General features: G+C 42.6%; 1 protein-coding gene and 1 pseudogene across 1 annotated transcript in view; both read right to left on the bottom strand.

Moving 5' to 3' along the window:
- ltbp1 (latent transforming growth factor beta binding protein 1) overlaps nt 1–12,870 on the bottom strand; it is a 224,468-nt gene that overhangs the window by 19,178 nt on the left and 192,420 nt on the right. The window contains 2 exon segments of the mRNA XM_028469012.1: nt 1,612–1,773; nt 2,033–2,209. Coding sequence (XP_028324813.1) covers nt 1,612–1,773; nt 2,033–2,209 — 339 coding nt within the window.
- On the bottom strand, nt 4,964–5,081 carry LOC114477357 (uncharacterized; annotated as a pseudogene).

Genomic DNA, 12,870 nt, shown 5'->3' on the forward strand with positions numbered 1-12,870 from the left:
GAGTTAACCATTAATAGATAAAGTGCAAACTCACACAGGCACACAAACACATTCATACCAACACATATGAACAATCCTGAACTGCTGATCATTCCCTTGAAACCCTGCACTTCATCCAGTGAAATGCACACCCACCCTCCCAGAACATAGTGGTTAGTAGGGACGCTGATCCACAAATCTGAGGAGCAGCTAGTCAACATGACCCCAATTCTTCTTAAATCAGTAACCATCCACCATGTTCATTTCACAATTGTATTTACTTGTTACCCTTATGAAATAGAACTAAATTATTCAAAATGTAACATTCGAATTTAGAACAAATGGTCGTCAAATTAGATCAATATAAGAAATATGTAACCTGCTTCACGTGAGAGAGTTATTCAAAGTGCTTTTTTTTTCACCAATCTCGTATTACAGCACACTGTACAGCTTGCTCATCCCGAGGGGCGTGTTCTCAGTTGTAGATGGGAGCTGCTTGTAGAAATCCTCAGCTTCTTGCGGTGTGGAAAACAGGTGCATCTTGCCTCCGTGCAGGATCCTGAGCTTGCATGGATTGTACTGAAATCCGCGGAAAGCATTAATGTCAATGAAGCCTTTTATGGTGAAATCCTCTCCTCACTCGAACCGTTTCAGCTGAGATCCTGCGCGAACGTGATTTTTTGCCCCTCGTGAAGGATCTGCTGTTTTTTAGCTTCCCGGAAAACGAGTTCCTTGTCTTGAAATTTCAGGAACCGGACCAGAACCTCTCTGTTTTGTCCGGGTCTTCCTGTCGCCAGTGCATGATGGACACGTTCGAGAGTGAACACTTTTTGTGGTGGGAGGCCTCACCATATTGGTAGCATATCGGCTACGTAATCAATGAGCGGATGTCTCCCCTCTATTCCCTCGCATATTCCAAAGACTCGCAGATTTTTTTCTCTGGCCCCGATTCTCAATATCCTCTGTTTTTGCCTCCAGGAAAGCGATTCCCTTTAAAGCTGATTGTAGGGCTGCATCGGCCGTCTGCTGCGTCTCCTCGGTCATAGCAATGCGGGCCGCAGCCTGTTCGACTCGGCCAGTGTTAGCTGTCACCTCCTGGTTCGTGGCAATTAGTTTACCCTCTAGTGTTGTGAGAGTAGTTGACATGCTTGTTAATCTCTGATTGATGCCATCAAGTCTTCCTCCAAAGTCAGACCGCAGTGACCTGAGCTCTGATAGCACTTCTTCAATGCTAGCCATGCTAGCAATGTCTGTGTTGTTTATAGCAGTAGTGCTCGCTATGCTAGCACTCGTGCTCTCCGGGAAGCTCACCGGAGTGGTTTTCGTGCTTGTCTCGCGTCCGCGGGTGAAAATCTCACACTGTTTCGCTGTTGGTGTCCTCGACATGACCTACTTTAACTAGAGCGTTGGCAGTTAGGTATTGTATTTTTCAGAAAAGTGAAGCACGGCGTCGGAGCTTCTCGGCTAAGCCTCCATCTTGGTCATGTGACCCCCGGAACCCCATTCACATCATAGTTAACTAAATCATCATAACAGCTTAGGAATAGTAGCTGACTATTAAATCAGATTTTGGGCCCTGATTGTGTAGCAGTACAATAAACATACGACAAATAGAATAAATCTAATACTCACGCTCCTCATTTCCATAATAGGGCCGAATTGGCTGCTCCTCAGGTGATGGGGCATAGTCTAGACTTGCTTCATATTTATGCTGAGGGTCAGCAACAAGTGCATCGTGGCCATACGGCCTCCGATTACTACTGGGGGGAAGGTTACACATGGATGCATAGTCATCTGTGAACACAGAGAAAAATACTAGGAAGATTGAGACTAACTGGACAGAGACAAACATGGAAAATACAAATTGACATTAAATATAATACAATTGTAAGAATTCCCAAATATTTGTTGTCTAATACTAAGCAGTATTCAGAATGAATACACCACTTATGAAGACATACTGTTCGCTAATATGATGGCCTGAGGCTTTGTGTCAATTCAGTTAATATTAACTGGTACCTGAGCAATGTCTGCATAAGAGTGAGATGTCTACCTGTGTTTCTGGGAGGACACAGAGCACAGTCCATCCCCCAGGCCTCTCCGTACAGGCAGCAGCACTCTGTGTATGTGGTCTTCCTGTTGGGACCCAGTGGCCGCGTGCATGTCTGGGTTTTAGTCACCATCTCCCAGCATATGCCTTGATAATCAACTTGTTCCAGGTCGTGTTGCTCTGTGAAGACACACACTATAGCATAATGCAGAGAACTGGACCCAAAATGGTGTTGTGGCTGCAGAGAGCACTCAATCATGTATGTTTCGAGACCAAGAACTTAGAGGGCCCTATTTCTAACTGGGCAGCACAGCATACATTGTATACACAGTGCTCCTAGAGGCCATTTTATTATTATTCAAGGTGTAAACAGAAGGTGTGTTCCCCCTGAAAGAAAGGCGGGGTACTTTTGTGCTTTGGATTGTGTTGCAGTTAATGAATGAGAGGCATTGGAGGCACACTTCTGCCAGCTCCACAGCACATTGTTAGCCTCATACATATCTAACTTTAGACCCCTTAGTAAAACCTCTTAGACCCCTGATTAAGGGTTAAAAAAAAAAAAAAAAAAACCCTTAGACAGCCAAGGCATCTGTATTTGGCACATTTGCCACTGAGTCAATTTTGTCTTTGTACTCAACAGTTCTAAAATTTAATTTATTTACATTATACAATTGCAAGGTAACTATTTACTGTACATATGAACCTGGAGAGCTTGCAGAAAGGAGAAGAGTGTGTGTAGGGGTGAGGTCAAACAAAATCTGCTCTTGGGGAGTGATAATGAGATCCATTTATTCTATTCTTTTGGAACCTCAAAAAGTAAGTTAACCTCTCCAATTTAAAGATTTCCAGGACCAATTCAAACCAATCATCCACTGTGGATGGTGGGTTGAGCCATTTGATATATTTTTTACTAGTTGTCAGGAGTGCCTGTAGCAACTTTGTATTTTTCTTCTCTTTAATTTACCTGATTTGACCCAGGTGATCCTCAAATTTCATAGGTAATTGTGTTTTGAATACCTTTTCTAATAGGGGTCTTCATCTAAGGTACCCCACGATTCGATTTGATTTCGATTCAGGGTACTACTGCTACGATTAGATTATCCAATGATTATGATGATTTTTGATGCATTTCTGCAAATGAATGATAGGATGACATTTACAGATATCCTAGTTAAAGATGTAGACACATTGGAAAGACAGAATAAAAATAATTCTTAGAACAAAACAAGGGCGATGGTGCTTCCTGGGGCAATGGCGCTGCCAGTGGGGGGGACGGCCACTTCCCTGCCGGGGAAGCTGTCGCCGAGCAATCTTTTTTTCTGAGATTGAGCCGGGGCCATCCATTAACTCACTCAGCGCCATTGACAAGATAACTCGTCATTTAAAATCCAAACGCTCAGTGCCATTGACGAGATAACTCGTCATTTGCGTTTTTTCACGGGGATTACTAGAAAACACCCTGGCGGAGGTCCCTCATTAATATCTAAACTGTGGGGTGATGTAGTGACGAACTGTTCCCTGAAGATGGCAGCAGTGCACCTTTAGATGAGAGATTAGCCACTGATGCTACCATTAGCTGGGGAGGAGAAGCAGGAACGAGTGAGATTATGGCGCTACAGAGTGATATTGTGACGTATCCAGCAGCTCACAGCTCCACATACTAACACAGAACATGTGTGGACCTGAGTGGATTATTGATTATGTTCGAGAGTGAACAACCTGTGAGCCAGATAGCAAAATAATAGGTGACATGTAGGAGGTAGCAGCGCACCTTTGGATGAGAGATCATCCATGCTCAGCAGAGCTCAGGAAGAGGAGGAAAGGCATTTACGAGACAGAAAATGGCGCTACGTACGAGAGTTGACGTACCCAACAGAAAACATTTAAAGGAGACATATCATGCCTTTAAATCCTTTCTTTTTACATGTAAATCATACAGTTGTGGTCTATATAAAGCGGAACTGCAATGCTTGGGTCTGAATTCCTCATTATTATAACTCCACAGGCCCCTTTTCTACCCCTTTTCTGATGTGCTTCTGAGAGCAACTTGTTTTGGTGCGGTCTCTTTAAATGCAAATGAGACACTTCATACCCCGCCCCCTCTCCAGGTTGCAGAGGTGACACTCGGTTCAACTCCACCCTGTTCGGCCATTTTTGTAGTTTGAAAGAAGAAATACGATAATCTAGCGGCGCAGAAACTTTTTATTCACACGTTATTTACAAAATGTCAACAACGGAAGACTTGTCCATCCAGCCTTACATGTTCAAGCCAGAGTCGGACCCGGCGGAGCGAGAAATCACGTAGGCCATATCATCAAGGATCTAAAACGAGCACACAGCGCTAACATATGAAGACGGTGCAACTGCTATTGCTAACAAAACAATGACAGGAACGTCTTATCATCACACTTTTTAGCGTTATTTACAGCTTACCGAAGTGCTCTGTTCGTCGTCTCCAAAGATAGAAGGAATTGATCGGCAAATCCGTCTTTATACTGGCGGAGGTTGCTGAAGCAGTCATCCTTGAAGTGCTTCGCGCAAACAAAAATGACCATACCCACAGATGTGGGTATATTACCAGGCACTTCGAAAAGGTAATATTACCAGGCACTTCGAAAAGGTTCTGATGCTGGGAGACGGTGTAATAATAATAATAATAATGCATCAATTTTATATAGCGCTTTATCATAGACACTCAAAGTCGCTTTACAGAATTAAGGCATTATTCTTTCACTCCACAGTTAGTGGTGGTAAACTACTATTGCAGCCACAGCTGCCCTGGGGCAGACTGACGGAAGCGAGGCTGCCATAGTGCGCCATCGGCCCCTCCGACCACCACCAACACTCACTCACACACTACATTCATACTAGGCAATGTAGGTGAAGTGCCTTGCCCAAGGGCACAATGACAGATCCCACTGGGTGACTGCCACCCCACTGTGGCACCTGGAATTCTCAGTGGTCTCCCATCCAACTACTAACCAGGCCCAGACCTGCTTAGCTTCCGAGATCTAACGGGATCGGGCAATGACAGGCTGGTATGGCCACATACCACAAGCGTGTGGGTTACTACATCCAACAACCGAACATTTTGATATTTATCAAAACTTATCCTCTTGTAACTTCGGCATCCTTGAGCTTGGACTACAAAATCGCAGTGAGAAATAAAATGGCGGATTGCTCGAAGTGTTGGGCCTGGAGTCGATGTCCTAATTTGGCAGTTCCGCTGCAAATACTGTGAAGTTATTGTTCAAAAAATGTAATAGAGAATAGAAAAATCAAAACAGAGTGCAAAATATGACCAAAACAGAATATAAATATATCAACGGAGCACCTGAAGAGACTAATTTGATCTTTTCTGTACTTCTAAACACTCTAAATATACAACAAAATGCATTTAAGGGCTAAAAAAGTAGATTTAGCATATGTCCCCTTTAAATCATTATATGATGAACACTGTCCATTGAAACAATACAACAAGAAGCAAAAATATATAACTAGGCCATGGATGACAAAAAGACTTCCGAAATTAAAAAAAAAAAAAAAAAAAAGAATACCTTGTATAAGGAATACATGAAATTCAGAACTCCAGAGTCATAAAGTGAATATAAAAGAGTATTATAGGAGTAGTATTGTGAGGAAATGTAAGAAAGATTAGTATAATAAAATATTATATCAAGGGCATTTGAAATTTAGGAAGGGATCAAAGATAATAAACTACCTTCAGTATTTTAAAGACAATGATACAAATGTAAGCAATATGAATGATCAGTGGTGGGCCGTCAGGGCCAGCAAGGCCTTCTCTGCTGGCCTAAACATAATCAGAAAATAAAATGAATTTTAATATATTTTTTCATAAATATGTATTAAATTATTCCTCATAGTCTTTTCTCTTCATTTCATAGCTTTCCTCTTGGTTGCACTGCTTCCAGGATTGTATATTTATCTTATAGCTTTCATCCAATCATATTTGAGCTGTCACGTGTTGCCAGGCTCCACGAAATCTTCCCGAGGCCTTCAGAATTAACAGTGGGGGCGTCTGTACACTTAAATTAACTGAAACAGACAGATTGTGATAACCAATCAGATTTCGAGTTGGCGACATCAGGGCCAGCTAGCAGGTATCACGTTGAACGTGACACATTCTGACGTTCACGTCCTCTGATTGGATACGCACTAGTGAGAGGCAGCGCTATGCAAAGTAGAGTGACGTTAACCAAATGGAAGCTGGTGTCCCGTTAGCGACTCGAACGAGCTAAAACGTTAATAGTGTTTTTTTCAACCCACAATGGCTGAAGGAGGAGAAGAGATTGACCTGGTCGCTGATATACATGCAACGCCATTTTCAAGACGGACCTTTCAAAAAAAACTTGATATTGTGAGCAGGTCGTTCAACCCCCGCGCTAGCTAACCTGTCCCAGCAGGGAAAAGGGTTTGTACGCCACTTTCAAAGCAGCGGCTACAAGCGGTATCCCTGGCTCACAGGTTCAGAGAGACTCGGCTTTCAGCACTAGCCTCCATGAATGTGAGAGTGATTGGGTGAATGAGCTGATATGTAAAACGCTTTGAGACTGCTTCAGTGTGGTGATAAAGGTCTATATAAATCATGTCCATTTTTGTCCATTTAATCTATATCAAAGTGGACGTTCAAGGAGTAGGCTACACCATTTCACCACTGTCGGAAATGAATGAATGAAACTGCTTTACGGGTGCGACAATGTGCTGTTTAGTGGACTAATTGCCTTTTATTTTTAAGTTGTGACAGTATCCAAGCCATCATATAACTTTTACTTTACGACTCTTAATTGTTAATACGGATGTATTGATTTTAAATGCTCCGGAAATAAAGTAGTTGTACTCGACTATGTTTGTTTCTGTATAAATGTATGGTTTAGAGAGACATGACGTCATAATAATGGTATTAAGAGGTGGATTCATTCAGTGTAGGACATCACTGAAGGCCTAGGTGTGAAATGCACGGCACGCCACTGTGAATGATGTGGTGAATGGATTTAACAGTTTTTTTCACGTTTGAGCAAGAAGTGTTGTCTGGTGAGACATCTCACGCATATTTCTCATAGAACCGGGGTTACAAAAGTAACCTATAGTAACCTATAGTTCTATTTCATAATATTTCGTGAGATGTCTCAGTATGCGATATCGAGCGAAAAAACCCAGACCGCAAGGCAGAGTCTGTTATACATGAGGACAGCAAAAACAGTTCAGCATGTAAACCCGGACAAATGTGAGGGGCGAGGACCAACTTGCCATCGCACAAATGTCCTGAACAGACACTCCCCTAAACAAGGCCCAGGACGTGGCGGGACATCGAGTCGAGTGTGCGTGCAGGCCCTCAGGCAGACGCAGACCCCAACCATCGTAGGCCAAAACAATGCATTTGTTTTGGGAATGGGGAGCCATTGCCAAAATAATGGCCTCTATTGCCCCATAAGCAACACCTGTGACAGGTGCTGCTTAGCAACAGGCTTCCCCCTGTGGGAATTAGCCCAGGAGACAAACAGCTGATTGCTCCTCCTGAGACCCACTACATGTTCATGTACATGCATAATGCACAGACTGAACACAAAAATGAGACCGCTGCTCATCCTGCGAGGCAGGAAAGCCAACAGGTCGAAGGGAGATGAAAAGTTCACCACCGTCGGCACAAAGGCCAGGTTGGGCTCCAAAATCATCCTCACATTGCCCAGGAAGAGCTGAGCGCATGACGAGTGAACCGAGAGCGCAGGGATGCCACTAACCCACTTAGTTAAAGCCAGCGTCAGTAACAACACAGCTCACAGGGAAGCAACCCTAAGGCTAGCTACCCCCAGCAACTCAAGGGTAGGATGCTTAAGATCCTCCAACCAATAATAATCATTATTCATTAAAATAATTAATTATTATTAAGTTTCAATGAGAACCACTGCCAGGCCCCACGGTGGAACCAGCTGTCTGCTCATGGGGGGGGGCGCCTTCATAAAAACTGTCCAATCAGCAGGAGCTGACTCACTGTTTTATCCCCAAAGCTCACATGACAGGGTGTGATCGCCGCCAAATATACTTTCACAGTGGAACAGGCTACGCGCTTGTCAATCAGGCCCTGCAGAGATGATAAGATCACTCCCTCCGGGCCCTGAAAAGTTCCCTGGAGGAACCAACCCTCCAAATACAGTAGGTTATTTACATAACCCCAGTTTCATGAGTAATATGAGAGAGATGTCTCACCTATATTTATGACAAAAAAAGCCCACTTGCAATCATACAGAGAGCTAGAGGAAGAGGCCCCCGGCACCCTGTAAGCTGGAAATCACACACTGTAAGGGTCCCACTGCTGACAGATGGAGCCAGTCAGGGGCCAAGCCCATAGTCCCAGTCGCTCTGGGTGTGGGTGGAAGATCGTTCCTCCTGCCTGTGACAGCAGATCCCTGCGCAGCAGGAGCTGCCAAGGAGGAGCCCATAGCAGCTGATAAATCTCTGCCAACCAGTGCATGGCTGGCCAGTGAGGGGCCACCAGAATCAGTGAATGACCTTGCTGCCTCACCCTGGACAAAGTGGGGGGTATAAGGGCCAACGGGGGAAAACGCGTAAAGCAGTGTGTGCGGCCAGACGGGCGCCAGTGCGTCTACACCGAGGGGAGCATCCGTGCCATGCAGGGAGAAAAACAACACACACTGCGTGTTTTTCTCCGCGGCGAACATATCCCCCTTGGCCCATCCATAACGGACCCACAACTGTTGCACCACCAGTGGGTGTAACCTGAATTTCCCGTACACCGACGCGCCCCTAAACAACAGGTCCGTGCCTATGTTCAGGACCCCGAGAACGTGGGTCGCTCTCAAAGAGAGGAGATGATCGCAGCTCCACAGGATCCGCCTGCGTGCCAGCAGCAGCAGCCAACGAGAGCGTAAACCACCATGGCGATTGATATACGCCATCACCTCACCAGGGGCCTCATTTATAAACGCTGCGTACATACAAAAGAAAACGTACGTCACATACAGTATAAGCAAAGTTTGGGATTTATAAAAAAAAAAAAAACCTGGCGAGATAATGTACGCGTCTCCATGGAAGCTCTGACCCTGCCATACGCACAAAATCATGAGAAATGGGAAACTGACGCCAACAGGAGAAGGAATAGAAATTGTGTGAAATAATCAAACACATTGAACATTTCACAACACATATTATTTGAAGGATGCATTTGCAAAAACGGAGGAGGAAAAAAAATTATACTGACGCCTGCAGGGAGTGAGTGATGTGCAAATACAGTTTTATATTATTAATAATAATAATAACAATTGTAATCAAAATCACATGATCATTGCGCAAAACTGCCAATCAATTGGCTGCAACACATGTAGCTGTTATAAAAGGAACACACTCTAATGCGTAAAGACGCACAATGGCTTATTTGGCACTGCTGGAGGACGAGGCGTACGCGAGACTCTGGAGGGTAGGATCTACAGAGACCTGTGAAACCTATAGGCAGGACCCCCCGTGAGGACGAGGTGCTGCGGGAGGGAGGAAGAGGCTGCAGTGGGAGGAAGACGATCTGCTGCGAAGTTTAATCTCATGTTTTTGGCACATACAGTATATAGTGCATCTGTGTGTGTCCCCCACCTCCGTTACACAGATAGGATCCCCACTAATCCTCCAGCTTTTTGTGAGGCTGAGCTCCGGTGCTCTTTCCTCCACCTGTAGAACAGACGCTCTTCCTATATAGAGTGATCCACATTTATGTGTGATCATTTATTTTTCACCTGTCACAGTCTGATGAGGCAACGCAACGTGATCTGCCTTTCTATCATTTGTAATGTTCACTGTGTCACCAAATTACACTCTCCTGTGTGTGTCCACCTCAACACTTAATACCTCCACCTAAGGGTGGGCGATATGAGAAAAATATCATATCACAATTTTTTAAAGTTATTTACCAATAAAACAACCCAAATCACCTACTTAAAATCATCGCCCTAAATGGAAAAAAGGAATAAAAGATCATTTAGGACACGGTAAATATAATTTTTTTTAATTGTATGTAAGCAATTTATCAAACTGGTTCCTAGTCAGGAACATCAAACAAAAAAGCTGACAAGTTGTTTTAGTCACACAATCTTTTTACTTTGTTTAACTAAAATAGTGTAGCATTAGCATTAGCAACATTTGCTACATAACAAGGCAGCATATCAGTCTAGCAATTTCTATTTGTTATAGTGGTAACACTCATATTAATAAAATCCTACTTTAAACAGTGTTTGAACAACTCATAATATCCTTTACAAGATAAAACGTTACTGCTTTGGTTACATTAGGCCTGGGTTATATGGACCAATATTCATATCTCTATATTTTTCCTCAAAATGGCAATAGGTGATATAAACTTCATTTATTTTTTAAAAAGTTTAATAGTAACAATAATGGGTCAAAATCAGTAGAGAAAAAGGCCACAAAGACCCTTTTATTATTCCCTAGCAGCACAATATCAACATTTTGTATCACTTTGGACTTTTTCCTTCATAAAGGCTGAAATGTGATTAAATTATGTAGTGTTGCTTTGTTCAGGGCAGCTCTGAGTTACTGAAAGTAGTTTTTAAAGTAAATCACATTCAGGACACTGTCTCTTTAAGAATATAGAAACAGCTCTGTAAGCTTCAGCAGCAGCAACAGCAGATCTCTGCTACAGCGCAGCAACAGAGAGTTAGTTAGAGAAGACAAACACATGCAGTGTTTTCTCAAACATATTTCAGTGCTTCAACACAAAATTTTACAGGACAGACAGTCGCTAACACGGAGGAAGCAGCACAGCTAACTCTGTGTGTCCGTGCAGTTATTTAGCCGGGGCAGAAGTACGCCCCGTTTAAGGGCTTAATATACTGTAATGTCTGTAATGCTGACATGCTGACTAGCAAATGGTGTGATTTGGCAGAGAAAAAAACAATTGGATTAAAATGGGTTAAAATGTGAACTACAGACGGTTCTACGATCTCCGTGATTTGGGAGATCGTCGTCATGTTGTAATCCTTAACGATCAAATATTGTCAGATCGCACACCCTTACCTCCACCAAACATTGACTGAAATTTGTTTTATTTGCTCGATTCCCCCCTTGGTTCATCATGAAATTCATATTAATGAATATTCATTCAGGGCGTTCACCGGACCTTTTATAGGCACCGTATAGGTGTTTTCTCACGTGCGTCAACTTTCCAAATTGATTGTGATTTAAAACGGAAACAGGCGTGGGACGTACGTGCGCACTTGTTTATAAGTCGTAAAAAAAATGGTCGTACGCACTTCCTGGTTTTCAGAGTACGCCAGCTGAAGTGTACTTACCTAGGTACACTTTTATAAATGAGGCCCCAGGACATGGCGTACCCTGAGAGATGGGAGAAGTTGTAGGAGGTCATGTCTATGACAGATACCACGGCACACTTTTTGACCACTTGGTCAGGAAGAGTTTCCCCCTTTTTCCCTCTCAAACAGAGACAAAGGAGCTGAGTACAGGAATTTACGACTGTTTGGTCTTCCCCCACTGCTGTGAACAATGAAACATCCTAAAAGGACACACATTTTTGATAAAAGTTTGAAATGTATTTTCCTATACTGCCACTATCTCTCCTTATTCACAGGAAATCAAGGACATTCTTAGAATAAGATTAAAATAATTGTTTTTACAGTAAAAGTGTTCCTACTTTCAATAAAGTATATCATGTTAACAAAACAATTAAAATTCCAAATCAAAGCCCTTTGTCCTTTTTCTTTTTTTTTTTTTTGTCTGCACATGCTGTCAAAGGTCAACACTACAAGAAGTGCAATCTTTTTTAGACAGCAATGCATTTATTTATTTTTTGTTATTGCAATTAAATAAATTGCATTATTTTATTGCATAATTGTGACCATCACCAGCCCTCCCTAAGGAAGGGTAAGAAACACTTTATTAAAGGGAAAATATAAAAAGAGAGGGCAGTGTTACACCTAGGTGAGGGGGTGGGGGGGAGGGGGAGGGGGAAGAGGGCAGGGAGGAGCGATTCAAGGTAGAGAAATGGTAGGGTGGGTAAGAGTTGATTACTAATAAAAAAACACCACTCTATCTGAAGACATGGGAAGAGAGTGGAATCACTCATCTCCAAGACCTTTTTGAAAATGACAAGATCAGGTCATATAACAATCTCAAGGATTCAAGGATTCAAGGATTCAAGGTTCTTTATTGTCAAATATGCCCCATGTTAAACATACAGCACAGATGAAATTGCAATCCCCCCCAACCCCCAGTGCAAACCTGCAGTGCATAAAAAGAGCACTTAAAACACACAACAAACACACAAAAAAAAAAACAACTAGCAATACTATACAACAAATAACTTAACTAAAGACATACGGACAACAAATAACAAATAACGAACAACAATGAGGTAGAATGTGGATAAATTACTATGAGGTAGAATATAAATAAATTACAGTATTAATAATATAAACAGAGTGCAGATGAAGTTAAAAAGTGAGGTAGTGTGCAAATAGCATAACAATACAAGTTAGTGGACGCGACGAAGACGGACAAATACACACAGATATAGGTTTGCAGGGAGAGAGAGGAGCCGCTGCGTGCACCCGCGCCGCCATGTTTCTATCTAACCCAAGCATTCGATATAAATAAAAGTAACTTTCTACAGTACTTACAAGTAACAGAGACAATAAAGAAAACCACTCCACTAGACTTAACTACGTTACAACCTCCAGAACTGGCTATATATATGAAAAAAATCTCAACAAAATCAAAAAAACTCTCAAAAATATACAGAGCGCTTTCGAACACTAACTGTAATTACTTACCAATCGCGAAGT

This window comes from Gouania willdenowi, chromosome 15 (assembly GCF_900634775.1).
Source record: "Gouania willdenowi chromosome 15, fGouWil2.1, whole genome shotgun sequence".
NCBI lineage: Eukaryota > Metazoa > Chordata > Actinopteri > Blenniiformes > Gobiesocidae > Gouania > Gouania willdenowi.